This window comes from Brassica rapa, chromosome A03, assembly GCF_000309985.2.
Source record: "Brassica rapa cultivar Chiifu-401-42 chromosome A03, CAAS_Brap_v3.01, whole genome shotgun sequence".
Lineage (NCBI taxonomy): Eukaryota > Viridiplantae > Streptophyta > Magnoliopsida > Brassicales > Brassicaceae > Brassica > Brassica rapa.
Genome location: NC_024797.2, coordinates 22,675,388 through 22,694,997, shown reverse-complemented (window position 1 = coordinate 22,694,997; position 19,610 = coordinate 22,675,388). Strand labels below are relative to the sequence as shown.

The window sequence follows — 19,610 nt, the reverse complement described above, 5'->3', positions numbered from 1 at the left end:
AATGGGCAGTAAGTCTACCTTTTCGAACCTGAGAAAAAAATTAATTTTTTAAATTTTCGTAAACATATACTTCCCAACATTATCCACCTAATCAACACTAAATAACATAAGATCCGTAAACCTATCTAAATTCCCTATACTAACCACCTAATCTATCCTAAACTAATCAAACTAGAGAGGAATTAGAGAGACTTACCATTGCTACGAATTAGGGAGGAAGTGGAGAGGAAGTGGAGAGGAAAGACGGAGCGAGCTCGCTCGGGATATATATAAGATTACTTGTCCTCGTAATTTCCTCGTAAACTTACGAGGAATTACAGAGGCCCGCGTTTTCAGTTACGACGAAATAGCGACGAAATACAAAGGCCCGCGTTTTCGTTAACGACGTTTTTACGACGAAAAGGTTACGTGGAATTAACGAGTAAACCAGTTACGAGGAATTAGCGAGCCTTTATTTTCTATAAATACCCACAACTTTCCTTCTCAAACCACACACACAAGTCCCACACACACAAGTCACACTCCTCACCAAAATACTTTTCAAATTAGAAATATTTGAAAAAAAAATAAGAAAAGAAGATATTAGAATTTATGTGGGTGAGACTTAAGTCTCGCCACATATAATTCTAGTATCTTTCTTTTTTTCTTTTTTTTCTAGTTTTTATACTATGAGGAAGTAGCAAGTCCCGCTTTTCACCAATTTAGAAAATTTGGAAAAAAAAGAAGAGAAGAAGATATTTGGAACTCATGTGGTCGAGACTTACGTAAGTCTCGCCAAATGTGATTCAAGCATCTTTCTTCTCTTCTTTTTTTTAGTATTTTTAATATTTTCGTCGTAATATCGTCGTTAGTTTACGACTCTTTTACGACGATTCTGGCTTACGTGGAATTAGCGTGCCCCGCTTTTTTAATTTCGTCGTAAAATCCTCGTGGCCTTACGAGGTGTTTACGACGAAATCATCCTACGTGGAATTAAAGAGTGCCTCCTTCGTCATTTACTTTACGTGGTATTTACGTCAATTTACCTTACGAGGTCTTTACGACGATTCTATCCTACGTGGAATAAACGACGATTACGTCGTACATTCGACGTCAAATTACGAGGAATTAACGAGCAGTACGTTTAAATCCCTAAAATCCGAAACCCCAAACCCCAAAACCCCATATTCCTTATCTTCTACTTCATATATTCCAAACCCCATGTTTATTTCCATTCCAAACCACAATTCCCACATTTACTTATTTATAAAACAAACTCCCACAATTTCTTATTCATAAAACAAACTCCCACATTACCTTATTCATAAAACAAACTCTCACATTACCTTATTCATAAAACAAACTACACAAAATCAAATACATCAATCGGATACATCGACATTCTCGTCATCACTAGAAATATCATCATTTTCATTAAACTCGTCTTCTACAGCTTCGTCTGTGGCATCATCGGTAAGATCTTCGTATTCGTGATTATGCGGATCAATGAGAAGGATGTCATCAACTTCTTGTTCAGGTTCCTCGACTTCATTTATCTGTTCTTCTTGCAATGGTGGTTCTTCTCCACTGATGATTCGTCCTCGAGGTGTAACTTTGATCACTGCTAACCAATTTATACCCGAATCTCTCATCCGAGGGTATGGAAGGAAGCTAACTTGGTCTGCTTGTGAAGCTAAGATGAAAGGCTCGAATTTGTTGTACCGACGTCCACCGTTGACATCAACTACACCAAATTTGTTAGACCGAACACCTCTGTTGACGACGGGGTCGAACCATTCACATTTGAAGATGACGCATTTCAGCTTCAGTATCCCTGGAAATTCGACTTCAATAATCTCCGTCAAGATCCCGTAGAAATCTGTTTCCCCTTTCACACATATTCCATAGTTACTGGTCGCCCGCTGTCTACCATACTCATATGTGTGAAAAGTGTAGCCTCGTGTGAAATACATCTGTGATGTGGTGACCTTTACAAGTGGAGATTGAATTACTTCGTGTAACCACTTAGGATAATCTGCATCGTCGTCATAATCAACCTGCAAAAATAAAGAGAACATTAAAATACAAATCATGTATGAAAAAATAGTTTGAGTTATAATACCTGATTCCGCAACCACTTAATGAAGTGCTGATCTTTCCTTTTGTCTACGTCACTTGTGGATATACCAGGAAATGTTTCTTCGACTTGAGAAACAAATAGGCTGTAAAATTAATCACATTTCATAGGAATGAATCTCTTGCAATTATATAATTAATTATATGTGTTTTGAAGTGTCCATATATGTTACCTTTCAAAATAACGCATCAATGGATCCTCGCAATTGAGTAGAATATAGGTGTGTGCACTATGAGCGTCTTGTTCACTCGACCACCAAACCTCTTTAGACTTCCCACCGAGTCGTCCAATCTGGCTAAAGATGTCTGGAACACCAGCAACTGCATATGTTGGCGCAACTCCACCATCATCATATCTTCTTGGAGCTCTTCTACGGGTACGTACTTTTGACGCAAAGTAGTACGATGTGAAGTGAGAAACTTCTTCCGTCAAACTTCCAGCAATTATAGAACCTTCAACTTTGGCGAGGTTCTTTGCTTTTCCCTTCAAATATTTCATGGCTCGCTCATACTGATACATCCATCCGTAATGTACAGGTCCACGAAGCAATGCTTCATATGGGAGGTGGACAGCTAGATGCTCCATGACGTCAAAAAATCCAGGAGGAAATATCTTCTCCAAGTTGCACAATAAGATGGGAATGTTCTCCTGAAGCTGTTCTACAACTTCTTCTTTAAGAGTGCGTGTGCTCAGATCCCTGAAAAATGCTCCAATGCCTTTTATATTCCAAAAACAATTAAACACATTGTTAGTCGTATATTATTTTGCAAACTAGACCGTTATAAAATTATTGTGATATAAAACACTACGAACCTGCAAGTGCTTCATGTACGTTTGTTGGAAGTAGCTCCGCAAATGCAAAGGGCAGTAGTCGTTGCATAAAGACATGACAATCATGACTCTTCATCCCAGAGAACTTTTGACCCTTTTCAACACATCTAGAGAGATTTGAAACATACCCATCGGGGAACTTCACTTCTGATGCCACCCAGTTGAACAACACCGACTTTTTTTCTGAAGACAGTCTGAATATCGGAACGGGAACTTGTCCATTGCTTTTAATATGTAACTCGCTTCTTGAGCAAATATCCGGCAAGTCCAACCTCGATTTTATGTTGTCTTTTGTCTTCCCTGGGACATTCAATATTGTATTCATGATGTTCTCAAAGAAATTCTTCTCTATATGCATCACATCGAGGTTGTGGCGCAGAAGAAGATCCTTCCAATATGGCAACTCCCAAAATATACTCTTCTTGTGCCAGTTGTGATGAACACCGTAAGAATCAGGCATATTACGAGGGACATGCCAATTACCACCCCAACGAACTGTTTCGTTAGCTCCGTAGTAGTCGATTTGTGCTTCAATTTGTTCTCCAGTTAGATATGGTGGAGAAGTGTCTCTCACAACCCTTTTGTGCCTAAACAAATTCTTGTTTCTTCGGTAAGGATGGCCAATGGGAAGAAATCGACGATGACAATCAAACCAACTTGTCTTCCTACCATTCTTCAGTTGAAACGCATCTGTCGTTCCATTACAATATGGACAAGCTAATCTCCCATGTGTAGTCCATCCAGACAACATCCCATATGCAGGAAAGTCACTTATGGTCCACAAAAGCATAGCTCGCATCGTAAAATTCGTCTTCGTTGAACAATCATACGTCCTCACCCCTGTTGACCACAAATCCTTCAACTCTTTTATCAGTGGTTGTAGGAAAACATCCAGGGACCTTTTTGGATGGTTCGGACCAGGTATCAATATCGTCAAGAATAGCAACTCCCGTTGCATGCACATCTCCGGTGGCAGGTTGTATGGCGTAAGAAAGACTGGCCACAATGAATATTGTCTCCCTGACATTCCGAACGGACTAAATCCATCTGTGCATAATCCGAGATACACATTCCGGCTATTGCTAGCAAAATCCGGATGTACTTTGTTGAAATGTTTCCAGGCTCTTGCATCTGATGGATGAGTCATCTCACCATCCGTCTGAGTATGCTCGGCATGCCATCTCATCTTTGCAGCAGTCTGCTCTGATTGATACAATCTTTTCAATCTGTCTGTAATTGGTAGGTACCACATCCTTTGGTACGGTACCCTATTACGTCCCCGTCCTTGCGGCTTGAATCGTGGCTTCTTGCAGAATCGACATACTTCTAGCTTCTCATCATCTCCCCAATAGATCATGCAGTTGTCGATGCAGACATCTATCATCTCCGAAGGCAACCCAAGACTATAAACTAATTTCTGAATCTCATAATAAGAATCAGCAGACACATTGTCTTCCGGCAAATACTCTTTAAACAAGTCCGCCCATTCGTTCATGCAACTTTCAGGTAGATTGTGATCAGTTTTAATATTCATCATTCTAGCAGCCAACGACAATTTAGAGAGACCTTCTCTACAACCACTGTAAAGTGGTTGATTCGCCGCGTTTAACATTCCGTAAAACTTTTTTGCATCTATATTAGGTTCTTCATCTTCATCATGAGCTACGAATGCATCAGCTACCATATCATGAACCCTATCATAATCTACCATCTCCTCCTGATGGTAACTATGTTCATTATGCAAATGATGATTAACCGGTTCTTCCTGAAAATTGCTATTACTACTACTAGCTTCATTCTGATCATAATTATAAACTTCCCCATGTTGAAACCAGATATAGTAATTTGGCGTGAAACCTCTATTTATTAAATGCTTCCAAACATTTTCACGGTTTGCCAATTTCGAATTGTTGCATTTCCGACAAGGACAGAACATCTTACCACTTTCTTGGGCGAGCGGTGTTGAATCTGCTTGGTGCATAAATGTCTCCAGCCCCGCAAGGTATTCTTTCGTCACTCTCCCGTTAGCATCTCTATGCATATACATCCAATTCCGCAACTCGTAAATAGTCCCACAGCCAGCCATTTTTTTTTCTTTCACGTGTTTTGTTGTTGGTGTGTTTAAAATGATGTTCCAACATCCATATTTATAGAAAATTTCGAATCTGGTAGTTGTAATTTTACTATGAAATTACGACGAAAATTAATTGTATAGCCAAAAAAAAACGTGAGCCACCTACCAAGTTGGTGGATTCAAAATTTCCTCGTTAAGTACACGTAAAATATTTCGTCGTAAAGCACTCGCGAAATTTACGTGGCTTTTACGAGGAAAAACTGTTTCCTCGTAAAAGCCACGTTAATTTACATCGTCTTTACGACGAATATTTTTTGTCGTTAGCTTACGACGAAATAACGATGCTTTTCTTTCTCAACGTACTTTCCTCGCAAAATCAACGTTTTTTTACGAGGATTATTTTTCCTCGTTAAATTTCCTCGTTAAAATTACGTTTTCTTGTAGTGTTGATGTCAGCTTGCATCCATTGCTCAGTACACATAAGAACCTCAATCATGAAGTGAGTTAAACAACTTCTATGTGGTTCCAATATCCTTCCACTTGTGCTAAAAGCACTTTCCGATGCGACTGATGATACTTGCATAGCAAAGAGATCTCTGGCCATTTCTGCAAGAACCGGGTACTTGATTTTATGCACCTTCCACCATGACAGAATGTCAAAATCGAGTCCCAGTAAGATCTTAGGATTCTCCACAGCTTCCTTCAAGTAAACTTCCAGCTCATCCCTTGTATCTTCACCTTTTTCAGCAACAAGATCCTTGTACACAACATCCATTCTTTCATAGCCAAAATCGTCAACTACCAGCTCCATTCTGTCTGTTGCTTGTTCCTGAGACTCTGAACCAGTGACATTAGAAGCCACCTGCGACTGTGATGATTGTCCAGAAGCCCCCTTGAAGCGCATGTTGTACTCGTTGAACATGCATGTGAGAAGATCAGTCACTGACTTTAGCATTTCCTTAGCCTCAAAGCTGTCTTTCCCATACAGTTTCTCAAAACAAAGCTTTGCAAAATGCATCTTATTCCTAGGATCAAAGATTGTCGCTAGGATCACCATTTTATTGACACCCTTGATGCCATCCCAATACTTCAAGAACTTCTTCAACATTTCAGATGCTTTCACCTTCAACTCAGAGTCTAAGCTACTAGCTAAAAGATTGAGATTTCTCTCGATTGTCACAATCTCACCATAGCATTTGAATGCATTGACCTTAGATGAGGCTGAGACAACCAGAGTGCTGTTGTAAAAGATGATTAAAAATCGAATTAGCTTCTCAACAGCACTCCAATCGCTAGCAGCAGGTGGTCCACACCTCTTAGACCCGTTTTCTACTTCTAAAAAGTAGTCATTATACAACCTATCTTCAGCTTCCTTCCTATCAAATGCTATCTTAAACTGCATTGCCCTAGATAACATGAGAAAAGTTGAATTCCACCTAGTCTTTATGTCTAGGGGCAAGCTACCACGAGTCATCTTACCAGTCGTGACTCTTTGATCAAATGCATTCAAGCGACTGGTAGAAGATCGAACATACTGAACAGCATTACAGATAGCTAAGACACTCTCGCCTAAATCATTCAACCCCTCCTTAGCAATCAAGTTGATAATATGAGCAGAACACCTCATGTGCAAAAAGTTCCCATCTAAGACCAAAGCATCAGGAGAAATCGACCTAAACTCACTATGGAACCTCCTAAGAGCAGAAGTATTAGCAGTTGCATTATCTACTGTGATGCAGAACACTTTCTCAATTCCCCAGTCTGCTAAACAGTCTAAAAGAACAGTAGCAATGGTCTGACCTTTGTGATCCATGACATACTTGAATCCAATGATTAGCTTCTTTAGTTGCCATGATTCGTCAATGAAATGTGCAGTGATAACCATGTAACTTGCACTTGTGAGTCATGAATGAAAGCCGTGAACAAATTTGTATAATTGTACGTCATTATTAAACTATGAATTGTATAGACACAATTAATAAATAAAACACTTTACCTGTGACATGAGATACCCAAATATCAGTGGTAAGTGAAACTCTTTGTTTGTTTGTAGAGAGCAAATTCTTCAATGCTGCTTTCTTTGTCACAAACATCTCCACAATGTTCCTTGTCGCAGTCCTTCTTGACTGAGGCTTGAACAGGTTAACCTTGCAATATAAGAGATTAAAAGAGTAAGTAAAGTTATATTATTTCAAAACAAATATTAATAAGACAATGTTATACAAGGTATTACCTTTTCGCAGAAGTGCTTAAAAGCAGTACTTTCAATGAATGAAAGTGGCAGTTCTCCTAACACTAGAAGCTCGTTACAAGCTTCTTTGAAAACCGCCTCAGACACTTTAGATGCTTTCAGATTTCCTTCACTACCAAGCCGCTATTGGTTCTTTTTCTGACTGGTTAACCACGCTTGGTGTTCTTTGCAGATTTGCAAATGCTTCTTCAGGTTAGAAGTGCCAGACTTGGATGCACATGAGAAGGTCTTTTGGCAATGGTGACAGATGCATTTGTCACGACTCTCTTTGGTTCTGGTGTAATTCTTCCAGACAAACGACCTTGGCTCAACCAGCTTCTTCACCTTGCTCGCCTGAGACGATGGTCCATTTGCATCAGCACTTTTCCCTTGGTACTCTTGCTCTTCGTATTCCACATCCATTGCTTCTTCAGTGGCTTGGTTCTTAGAAGATGAGGATGCCATCTGTAATAGAAGAAGAACAAGCGTTAGAATTAGTAAGAGCTTGTTTACAATAAATTCAAACATCATACGTTAAACATGATCATTAATATATCAGCCACATCACAACCAATAGACTCGATATCACAACACATATATGATCAACGCTTGATGACTCATTACACATAATGTCAATATTAAAAAATAAAATCAATTACAGAATCAGCATATGTTAACTCATCAGACATCACACGTGAAGTTCAAGCTTCATCACACTCATCACAGTAATATGAAACAAGTTATATCTTAAGAACTTTCAACCAAAGTCAATAACAAAATCTTCTAAAAACGATTTGTGACAGAAGCGTAAAGGTTTTCAACCAAAGTCAAAATAAGAGAACAATTATAGAATCTAAAAACAACAGAAGTTACATGTATCGAATATTAAGACTAATCAAAATCACGAGACATGAAATTGAAAAAAGAAATTAAATTTGTCGAGAACTCAAGAGAAAATTGAGTACCTCGGATTGATTATTTTCTGACTAAAGAGATGGATTGGTTTATCAATTTTGAAGAATCGCAAAGCCATTTATATAGGAACTGGTATATAGGGTTTCAAATTTGAATCGATGATGAGAATCAGTGAGGATATTTGATTACGGGGTTAAGGAAAAGATATATGAAACAAAATATTACGGGATGATGAGATTTCGGAAAGGTTTGGTAGAGGATTTCGCAGAGAATCTCGGTGTTAGGCTGTGTAATCGAAATGAAAATGGAAAGGGATTAGGGTTGATGAAGTTCGGGTTTCGGGAGTAACCAATCGGATCTCGGGTTTTTACCCGACCCGACCCGACACCCGTTGTACCAAGAAAACATGGCCCGATCGGTATATTTAGAGGATCCGAACCCGACCCGAACCGGTTTTATCGGACCGGGTTCGGTTCGGGTTTTCGGGTTCGGATTTATTGCCCAGGCCTACACCATACCATCAAATATGCAACCGAGAGTCCACATGTCCAAAGAATAGTCATAGTCCTGCCTCTGTAAATCCACTAGAAATTGAGTATCTGACATATGAGATAACATTAGATCAAGCTTAGCTATTGATAATAACTCCATATCTATACTATTATTTGACAAGTCAATTTGTTTACTTGTCAACTTTTCTATAATTTTAGAAATAGTCATGTCCTAATAATTTTAATAAATAGTTTTTATAATATTTATATAATTTAATTAAAAAGGTTTTGAAAACTATGATGATTACATGTATATAAATATTTTTTTTTGATGAACATGTATATAAATATTTGATATTATCTTATTTATTATTATTTAAAAGAGATTTTTTTGGCATCCCATTAAAAGATAGATATATTTTCTATAATTTTATTTAAGAATTAGTTTTTTTAATAAATATTTTCCATAATATTTATATATTTTAATAATAAATAGTTTTGAAACAAATTATAATAACTACAATGTATAGTCCACATAAAAATTTGATATTATATCAATACTATTAAAAGGGAAGGAGTCTAAAAAAATTTACCTATAAAAGTTGTTTGGACCCTTTTATTTAACTCATAATTTTTTGGTCTTACCATAAATTTATACTAACAATGTTACCATATATTTCTCTAACAATAATTTAGTCAATTCTTTTATTTATTTAAATCTCACTCCTAAATCATAATCATTACTATTACTATATTTATCATTTTGATTTTTAATCATAAAAACATTGAAACTAATGTTTTATATTATCACTTTGATCATATAATATATGATTTAAAGCAAGATAAATTACAAGATATATATGTGTACATTCTAACTTCCTCTTTCGTTTATAATAAAGTAATCATATCATATATAAATTTTCCCACTAAAATCTCATATCATATACTAAACTTTCAACCGTCTATAGTTTGATAATATTTTCATATTTAAAAATGATTTTTCTGAATATTCATATTACCTTCACAAAAATGAAAAAATTCATTGGTTCTATTAAAGCTAACCCGACTTCACGATATCAGTATTGATTATTCAAGATTTTCAAAATTATTTGTTTAAATATTATACTTTTATATACTTTTCACTTAAAACGAATCAATACTATTAAAAGAGAAAGAATTTTAAAAAATCTAATATCAAAAAGTTGTTGGAGTTATGTATAACTATTTATTATTTTTCTGATAATACATTAATCATTCTAAACATACAATATTTTAAATATTTTTAACAGATCTTAATATTATTTCTTATGATACCTTTACTCAGAAAAATATTTCATCAACCATGTTTTTGTACAATAACGTTAAAAATCTATATCAAAAAGTTGTTGGACCTAATATGGACGTAATGAGTCCACATCTGTTCGGGTATTTAAGATCCTAAAAGAATTCGAAATATATAAAAAATCTGAAAAATATCCGAAACACGAAAAGTATTTGAAACTCCAAACAAATACCAAAAAAATTTAAATACCTAAAAATTTAAAATCTTATTCAAAATCTAACACGATGAAGTGGAAAATACCCAAAATTTTATCCAAATACCCAATTTTTTTTTTTTAATTTGAAAAATTTACCTGAAATCAAAACTCTAATCGTAAACCAAAAACTTAAAAACAATATCCATAATACCGGAAACATATTCGAAATATCCAAATATACCTAATAAACACATATTTATGATCGGGTCCAGGGTAGGAGCCGGACTCAAACAAAGACCTGCGGGTAAAAAAAAACATAATAGGTTATCTTCTCTGGACATGAACTAACCTATAATTTTGGGTCGGTTTAATTTGTTTTTTTGATCCGGATATAATTCTCATGTCGAAAAGAAACTTACGTAAAAGTGTACATATAAAATCTCAAATAAACTAATTTGTAGATTATATAGCTGTTAAAAATTATGTTTTTCGATATAATAAAATTTTGTATTATAATATAATCCAACAACCCCGTGCTTGGAAAGCGCGGATCAAAATCTAGTTATTTATTTAAAAAGGAACATTTTTCTTGTATGCCATTAAAATATAAATATATGTTCTTTAGGTAAAAATAGGAAGTATTAATACACTTTGCTAGTGTCCTTCTTCATTGATGATACGACGATAATCGTCAAGTTTGTGGTAACCTAGAGTCAAACCAATCAAAACTAAACAAACACCACCATTCTGCAATCTTGAAAAAAACTTCACGAAGTTTCACGAAGTTTCACGAAAGTCATTTGTGTACTCAATAAAGTGAAAAATTATATTTTCAAAATGAATAATAATTCAAAAACAATAAGAAAAAAAAAAGAAATCTACACAACAAGCAATTAAAATTTGGTTAAATAAAGCATAATAAAACTCTCAACGACTAAAAATATTAATTTAAAAATTATTAAATTAATATAATATTTATATTAAATTATAATTCGTTAGATATATATATATATATTAATCCGCACAAGGTACGGAACTTCACCTAGTTGTATATAGTTTAGATATAAAAAAAACAATAACAAAAAACGGATGTTTGGCAAGTGAAAGTTCAGTCTCGTCATGCCCTTAAAACAGCTTTTCTCATAGCGAAAAGTGTTGTTAAGAGGATCTGTTTCAATCTTACATTGCGTCAGATTTTCCTGCTTTGCTTAGGAGTTTTTTGTTTGTTTAAAACTCCTTGTGCTTTGTTGCCAATTTGGATTAGGGAAATTGGGGTGGATAGCTACAAAACAAAATATAATTAAATATCTAGCCAAAAAAAAAAGTACCTCCATTATTTATGTAATATATACTATAATACCCTTAGCAACCGGTTAATAAAAGATAAAAAAAATATCTTCTTCTTCTTCGATTAACTACTACCATCAATATGCTTTCATCTCCACCACCTTGTTTTCCGACGCCGTTATAATACCATCATCACTAATTCTCCACTTTATTTTGTGTTTATCGTCTCTTTAAAGATTATTATTTTTTTCTATAATCAGTATCCCTTTTTCATAATTATTCTCACCTCACTCATATTCACATTCATCACTGAACCACCATCACCATAGCCATGAAATCTACAGTTCACGACGGCGTTACGGTCGAGGTGCCCTCATTTGTATCCTAAGTTTTTGGTTGTACTATGCTATTTGGACAATATGTACTATGTCATTTCGTTTGTTACTATTTTATTTAATATGCTTCATATTATGTAGTACATGCATGTTTTGATATCTCGGTTAGGATTTATATTTTCTTTTGGGTTTTGGTGATTAGTGTTTTGGGTTTAGTTTATGTAAGGTTTAGATTGACGTTGGGGTAAGCATTACCTCATTCCTGCAATCATAAACATTTCAAAATTTGAAAAATATGTACTATGCTATTTCGTTTGTTACTATTCTATCTGATAATGCTTTATATTATGTACTATGTGCATATTTTGATATTTTGGTTAGGGTTTATATTTCCTTTTAGGGTTTAGTGATTAGTGTTTTGGGTTTAGTTTATGAAAGGTTTGAGTTGACGTTAATATGTACTATGCTATTTCGTTTTGTCACTACTCTATTTTAATAATGCTTCATATTATGTACTGTGTGTATATTTTGATATTAGGATTAGGGTTTATATTTTATTTTATAGTTTAGTGATCAATGTTTTGGATTTAGTTTATAGAAGATTTGGATTGACATGGAATAAGCACTACTTCCACTATTATTAATTTCATTAATATGAACTATACCATATGCAGAATGTTCTATTCTATTTCTTCTGTTTATCTTCTTCCGTAAACATTAGATCTTTTTTTGATCATTGCAGTCATATTAATTTTTGTATGAAAGATGACTGTTTCTTTTGGATTGACAACTTGTGTTTCATCCTTAACCACTCTTGTTGTAGTATATTGTCCTAATTCTTTTTTAGAAGAAAAAAAAAATTCATCATCTTCGTAGTCACCACTACCGCCGGTGTGATAACCAATATCACCGTTCTGATAACCACTAACGCCGCGACCAGCAATAATCACCACAAATATTGATCACAATTTTTTTTCTTTGACTGGCAACTGGTTCAAAAGAAGGAGAAAACCGGAAAAATATTGCACAAATGCTATGAGATCTAATAACGTCAAAATCAATGCCATATTCTTAATTTGTTAGTGAAATATGGCTAGTTCACAAATAAGCCCTTTGGATTATCTCTGATCCCTCTTTGTACTTGGATGTGTTTTTGGTTATTGATATGAATGAAAGTGTTTAAAAAAAAACACGGATGTTTGGATGACAAAACTCACACCAGAGAGACCCCAAACTATTAGGCGAAATCTGCGCAATTCATGGTCGATCATAACATTGTGTGGCTTTGACATCTCTGTGCGTTACATTTATATCTTGTGAGTGGCAAAAGTCTAATGCCTACCACATCACATGCCAAGAGAAAGCATTTGCATATATCATTCAGTGAGGTCTCCCGCACTGGATTATTACCTTTAGTGGATATTATATTTTCTCAAAACGCCGCGTTTTGTCCGTCTTAAACCCTAAATAGCTTCAAGGCGTTTCCTTTCCGTCCTTCATCGTCTCTCTCTGCGCCTCTCTCTGAAACTCTCAGGTAATCTTTCTTCTTACTCCAGTTATGCTCTCGCATCGTTTATAGGCTTAGCTTCGATGATTTCGTATTGATAATCAAACCCTAGTTGCAAAGATCTCACCTTTATTAGTTAGTTTGTAGCTCACAGTCACAGACAACCATGGGGAAGAAGAAGTTCATCGACAAGAAAAAGGCGGCGACTTTCGAGCTCTGCCCTCGCGACACGTCAGACCCTTTATACAGCGACGCACCAGGAGGCGATAAGATCTTCCTACGAGTCGATCAGAACCCTGTGAACATCAACGGTTTCGCTGAGGACAACTCACAGTTCGATGACGCCCCTGAAGAAGGAGAAGAAGATTTGGCTTATGGCTACTCCAGCTTCGCGGGTTCGAGTAGCAACAACCCTTTACCCGCTGATGTGAGGAAGGAGATTCTCGAGCTGGGTTATCCTGATGACGGGTACAACTACTTGGACCATTTGAGAGAGATCAAGAACACTGGCGGCGGTTCTAACTTCTACGCTAACCCTAAGTTCGAAGGTGAGTATCTTCCTCGTGACGTCAAGGCTTATGATGCGTCTCGTGTTAAGGTATCTGGCGTGGTGGTGGATGGAGATGGTGGTGAGGATGATAAGTTGATGTATAGCGTGGCGTCCAAGACTGTTAATGTTAAGGTGAAGAAGGCTATTGATCCTGAAGTTGCTGCTTTGCTTGAGGACAGTGATGGGTCTGAGTTTGGTTCTGATGTTGAGGATTTGGAGGAGGATTTTGTTGTCCGAGCTAATCTTGCTGAAGAGGGAGAGGGTTGTTCTGGTGTGAGCAATGAGGAGGAGTTTGCTAGACCTCCTGTGGCGGCTGAGAACAACCCGAGAGTTCCTCGTCAGATTGATGAGTTGTTTGATCAGCTTGAGCTTAATGAGTATGGAAGTGAGAGTGACTATGATGGAGAAGAAGAAGAGGACTTCAAGGCGCAGAGCGTTGGTGATCTTATTTACGAGAAGCCGAAAGATTACGAGCTTGATGAGAAGTATATGAACCCTGCGGATCTGTTGAAGAACAGTGACTCTGCGAAAGATAAAGAGGAGCTTGAGTACATCATCCGCAGGTCTGTACAATACGGTGAGAATTTGGTAAACAGCAACGAAGATGAGTTTGTGGAGGTGGTTGAAGAAAGCAGCGACGAAAGCGAGAAGTGGGATTGCGAGACCATAGTGACAACGTACTCGAATCTCGATAACCACCCTGGTTTAATCTGTGATCCAGAGAGAGCTAGGAAGAAGCTGAGCGAAGCACTAGCTAAAGCAAAGAGTTTGAATGGTGGTGGGAGTAGGATCATTACCCTCCAGGGGAAAGAGAAGCTTCCGGTTGAGTTTTTACCCGGTAGGAGAGCTGAGCAAACCAGTGTGAAACCGAAAGCTGAACCGGTCAAGAGGAAGACTCATGGGCAAGAGACGAAAGAGGAGAAGAAAGAGAGGAAAGCTGCTGTGAAAACAGAGAAGAGGGAAGCGAGGAAGATGAAGAAAGAGACAAAGGAGCTTTATCGGTTTGAAACTCAGCGTGCTCAGAAGGCTGTTGCTGTTTCTGGTCCATCTTCTATTCCTCTTTAAGGTAATAATACTAAGCGTATCTCAGAGTGTTAAACAACCAGTTTCTTTTTATATCATTTCACAAACTGGTTTCACAAAAAAAAAACAACCAGTTTCTTTTTATATCATTTCATGTAATATTTTGTGTTTTGTTCTAAAGATTTTGAATCTCTTTTTGTATGCGGAAAGGTTTAGTTGTGTTTCAATCAACGATTTATGTTCTGGCTTTATTTATTATACACCCTTTTCTTTTCGTAATTAGTGGCCATGAACAATAAAATCTTGGAACTATTGATGATGAAGCAATAATGTGAGTTTAGAAAGAAACTTTTGCGAATCAATCAACGTTATCAATATTCTGCATTTTCCCGGAGGTGCAGAAGCATTCGAGTTAAGCCATCAGACTGCCACCAATTGGTCTGATATTTGTCTATTTTGAGTGTGAAAGAAAACTTAATGAACTTGATATATGATATATCGTCGTATTAGAATTTATTCACCTAAGAAATGCAACATCATTAAGACACCACCACCTAATCTTCTTGACATCATTAGAAATTATTCACCTAATCTTTGTATCACCGTAAGGAAGAGACATCCGACATAAAGTCCTAGTATTTTTAATCACAAAGTCACATTGAGGACACTCTTCCTATAACCGAACATCCATGATCTTAATTACTGGTTTCTACCACATCCACGTGTGTTGTTTTATTTCCCTTGATGTGTGGACTTATTGAACCTGAAAATTATTTTGTATTCTTGCAAATTTTTGACATCCCAGTTCTAACACTAATTGTTAGGTATTTTTTAGCTCATGTTCAACTTTTATGTAACCGATTTTTCTGTTACCGATTAGTATTATATTATACACTTTTGATCCAAAAAGTAAAGTTAACATAGATTATCTTTTTGCTCCTCCTAGTAAAAACTGGACATTATTTATATAATATATTATTATTTTTATAAACTTTTGATGTAGAATTCACAACATCATTGGATAACCAAAAAAAACTGTAATTCAACATATCATATCAAAAGTATATGGCTACAGTATGATATATATTATGTAATATTATACTTTTTCTACTTTTTTCTTATTTCATTTGATGATCAGTATTCTTTTGACCAATATGATTCAACAAAATAATATCATAAAATGTACATACATATGTTATATTCTATTGATCTTGTATTAGAACATTACAAAATAGTTATATTAAGTAATTTGCTATTTCACTTACAATTTATGATTTAATTTTTGTTTTTGGAATTCTCATTCATTAATATAGTGTTAATATTGTTTGTGATATTCTTTAATGTATGCTTTATAATTTATAAAATTTTATAATTTTGATTAATTTTAAAGACTATAATGCAAATAAAAATAATTTTAAAGTTAGATTTAAGATTGTAACATTAAAAAGGAACACCTTCAAATCTCAAATTTGAAGTTTACCTTTTTTTGTCAATAAGGTTCTCTTGGAGATTAATCCGTATATGTAGTTTTAACTTGTATATAAATATTCCAATATGTTGTACAAGATCAGTCAAAGGTCAGAAGCTTTAGTGGGACCCAAAGGTGAAGAGTGGATAATATGTTCCAGCGATGAGGGAACCAGTCACGTGTCGGATCAGTTATTAAAGTCCATGTCGCGATCTCTCTCCAGATCTTCACTGATCCGAGCTCCTCCAAAGTCTCGTTTAGATTTACCTAACTACCCTTCTCGCAAAGATTAGATCTGCAAACGATAATTTTAGTGACGTTATATAATAAAATAATACTATAAAACTTGAATCAATCAGAAATTAAAGAACTCGACGTAGAAAACGACTTGGATAATCTTGTTTCATACTCCTTCTGTTTCTTAATGTTACATATTCTAGCTTTTTCACACATTTTAATAAAACACATTAAATTTATATAATTTTTTGTGTTTATCTTTGTTCCATAATTTTAATCCAATAAAAATTCAGTGAGTACAATTATGTTTTTTGAAATTTGCAATTAGTTAATAAAACATGTCTTGAAAATGGAAAAAATTAAATTTTTTAAAACAAATTTGTTTTCTAGAATATGTAATATTAAGGAACAGAGGGAGTACATTACATTAGTATTATTATTAAATTCTTTAGGGCTTTAATAAATGATATCAAAAGTGTAAATAAATGTAAGGCTAATAAAAGCTTTGAAGGGGCAAGATGGCTCTTGGTCTTCTCCTAATACTCGAAGAATGATCACACGAAGCCCTAAACCTGGCTCTTCCTCAACGAAATAAGTAGATCAAGTCTTATGATCATCCTGATTAAAAACAATAACAATTGTTGGGATAGATTTATTATCGATACAAACAATCAAAACGCATCCTTGAAATATCAGAAGCTAACTTGAGAAAAATAAATATAATAAAAAATATATACATATATATATATATATCAATCGTGGAATCAATCAGAATACTATATGTTTGTTTTAAAAGTCCGTAATGTATACATATACAAAATGTAGGGGGATATGATATATCACTTTTGCAGTGATGTATAAATTCTTTTGAATAGCATATTATGTATAAAATCTTTTGAATAGCATATTATGTATAAAATCTTTTTGACTGATTAAAAATGTATAACATAGAAAAAATGTATAACATACTTTATATATGCTATATTAATGTAATAATCTAATTTATAAAATCTTAAACTATACTAGTTATAAATACAACTTAGAAGAAGAATTTCATTAAATTTATTCTAAATAAACGTATGCATATACATCAAGAAACTAACCAGTAGCTACACATCTAGTTATAGTTTACGTATGGCATCATGTGATTTCAAAACATTTTAACATAAAGTTTCATCTATTTTATTCGGAATTTTGTGTTGATGTTCCACATCGTTTTGTTTGATATTGATTTTTTCACTTTCATGTTTTCACCTTTACTTTCTTCTTACTAATTTTTTGTCGGCTACATTATGTCTCATTTTAAACGACTAAAGAAACTCATGTTTAGGTTTAATAACTAATTTCTGTTCGTATTCGAAAGAAAAGTTTAAGAAAACATCAAGTGGACTCACACCCAGGGGCGAAGCTACACCATAGAGTAGGACTGCACGTGCACCCACTGTTATTTAGGTTTTGAAATTTTTACATTAGAGATATAAGGGAAAATGGCTTAATTGGTCAAGGTGCACCCGTAACTTTTGAAAAACCTGAGTTCGATACACCTATTTTAACTTATATATATCTTTATATATAGTTATTTAATTTATGTGCACCCAGTAATAAATATGTCTGGCTTCGCCCACACCGACTCTAGGTGGAAGAGGTGATGAATGTATTTGGGCCCATCAGAAACTGCGGCTCCTCGTGGCTTTCGGCATCAAACATGAATTGCTGATGTTATTTTATTCTTGGTGGGCTCATGTTTATCCAAATTAGTATTTTAAAATGTAAGGAGAATCGTTGAGTATAATTAGCTCCATCAGCGTAGTAAAGAAACATTAGTTCCATAAATTTTGTAAATTCATGATTAGACACTGATTAGGTGTAATGAACGGACGAGACTGAAAGTTGGAGAATGCAAATAAACCCCACTTTCATGTCCCGTTATTCGAGAAAATCTTTCATTAAAATCCTCAGATCGCGGAACACTAACTTTTAATTTTCCATGCCATTTTTAAAGTCAGAATGGAAGATTATTTTTTCAAAATAGTTGTATATTTTATTTAGTTGTACAAAGACCCTTAATTATTTTCATTTTCTGAAAGATAGATTCTCGCATTTTAAAATTAACTTAATCCTATTAATTTCTAAAGTCATTCACAATATAATCTATCTTTGCATTGACGAAATTGTGATATAATTTTTTCTATAAAAACAAACATAATTGAAAATACTTTGCAGGGTGTTTTTCAGCCAAAACAAAATCTGGAACAAGAAAAAAATCATTGTAACGTCTTGCAAAGAAAATTGAATCCTTTACATTGAACCTTTTTCTAACATATCCATTTGTTCTTGCCAACTATGAATCGAATATAGCATTCGAAATAAATAAAGCAAATTCGTTTTCTTAATTTTCCAGCTTGTTATTATGCAGAAAAATGATAAATCTTCTCTGTTTTTTAGTGTCCACTATTAATCATTTTTAAAATTTAATTGTTAAGCTGAGAGGGTTTGTTGATGATAGGTCGTGAGAAACTAGGGAAGGGACACAACTAAAAATATTTAACAAGTTTATATAAAAGGACTGAAAAAGTCAGGTGGTCAGAAAAAGAAGGGAGAGTGACGTGGACCACAAGCATTTGTTTGCCAATTGGTGGTTGGTCCGAAAGTATATTTTTAGCTGGTCCCACTTTGCAAGATCTCCAAATCACTTCTTCTGTTCGAACATAGTATATCTCATTTTAATTTTTCACTTTGTTTGGGATAGTGCTTGACAAGTCTCATTATTACAAGTAAAGTCGCTTTGTGTATTTTACAATTTTACAATTTTGAAGTTTCTATGTTTTACTTTTCTCATAAAGTTTCGACGAATGCCAATAATCACTTCATATTACTAGTCCACCAGTTGAGTTACTAACAGTAACATAGATTTTAATTTTGTGTATTTTTAGTATTCCATCTGTGTGTTAAATTTTTAAACTTTTTTAAAATATATGTTTGAAGTTTTCGTGTAATTTTATTAGTAGTGTTATTACAATAAAACTTATTATCATATTCGAAAAAATATACGATCATATTAGACCAAA

General features: G+C 34.7%; 1 protein-coding gene across 4 annotated transcripts; it reads left to right on the top strand.

The window, feature by feature from the left end:
• The first annotated feature begins 13,164 nt into the window (after nt 1-13,164).
• Nucleotides 13,165-15,116, top strand: LOC103860640 (protein LTV1 homolog). Of its 4 annotated transcripts, none has more exons than XM_033287890.1 (3): nt 13,165-13,279; nt 13,403-14,923; nt 14,972-15,116. In XM_033287890.1, the coding sequence occupies exon 2, from the start codon at nt 13,431-13,433 to the stop codon at nt 14,877-14,879; it is 1,449 nt and encodes a 482-aa protein (XP_033143781.1). In that variant the 5' UTR covers nt 13,165-13,279; nt 13,403-13,430; the 3' UTR covers nt 14,880-14,923; nt 14,972-15,116. The 4 variants fall into 4 exon arrangements, with proteins under 4 accessions (XP_033143781.1, XP_009136530.1, XP_009136531.1 ...); XM_009138282.3 differs by having other exon boundaries at nt 13,190-13,291; nt 13,405-14,923; XM_009138283.3 differs by having other exon boundaries at nt 13,192-13,291; nt 13,412-14,923.
• The last annotated feature ends 4,494 nt before the right edge of the window (nt 15,117-19,610 follow it).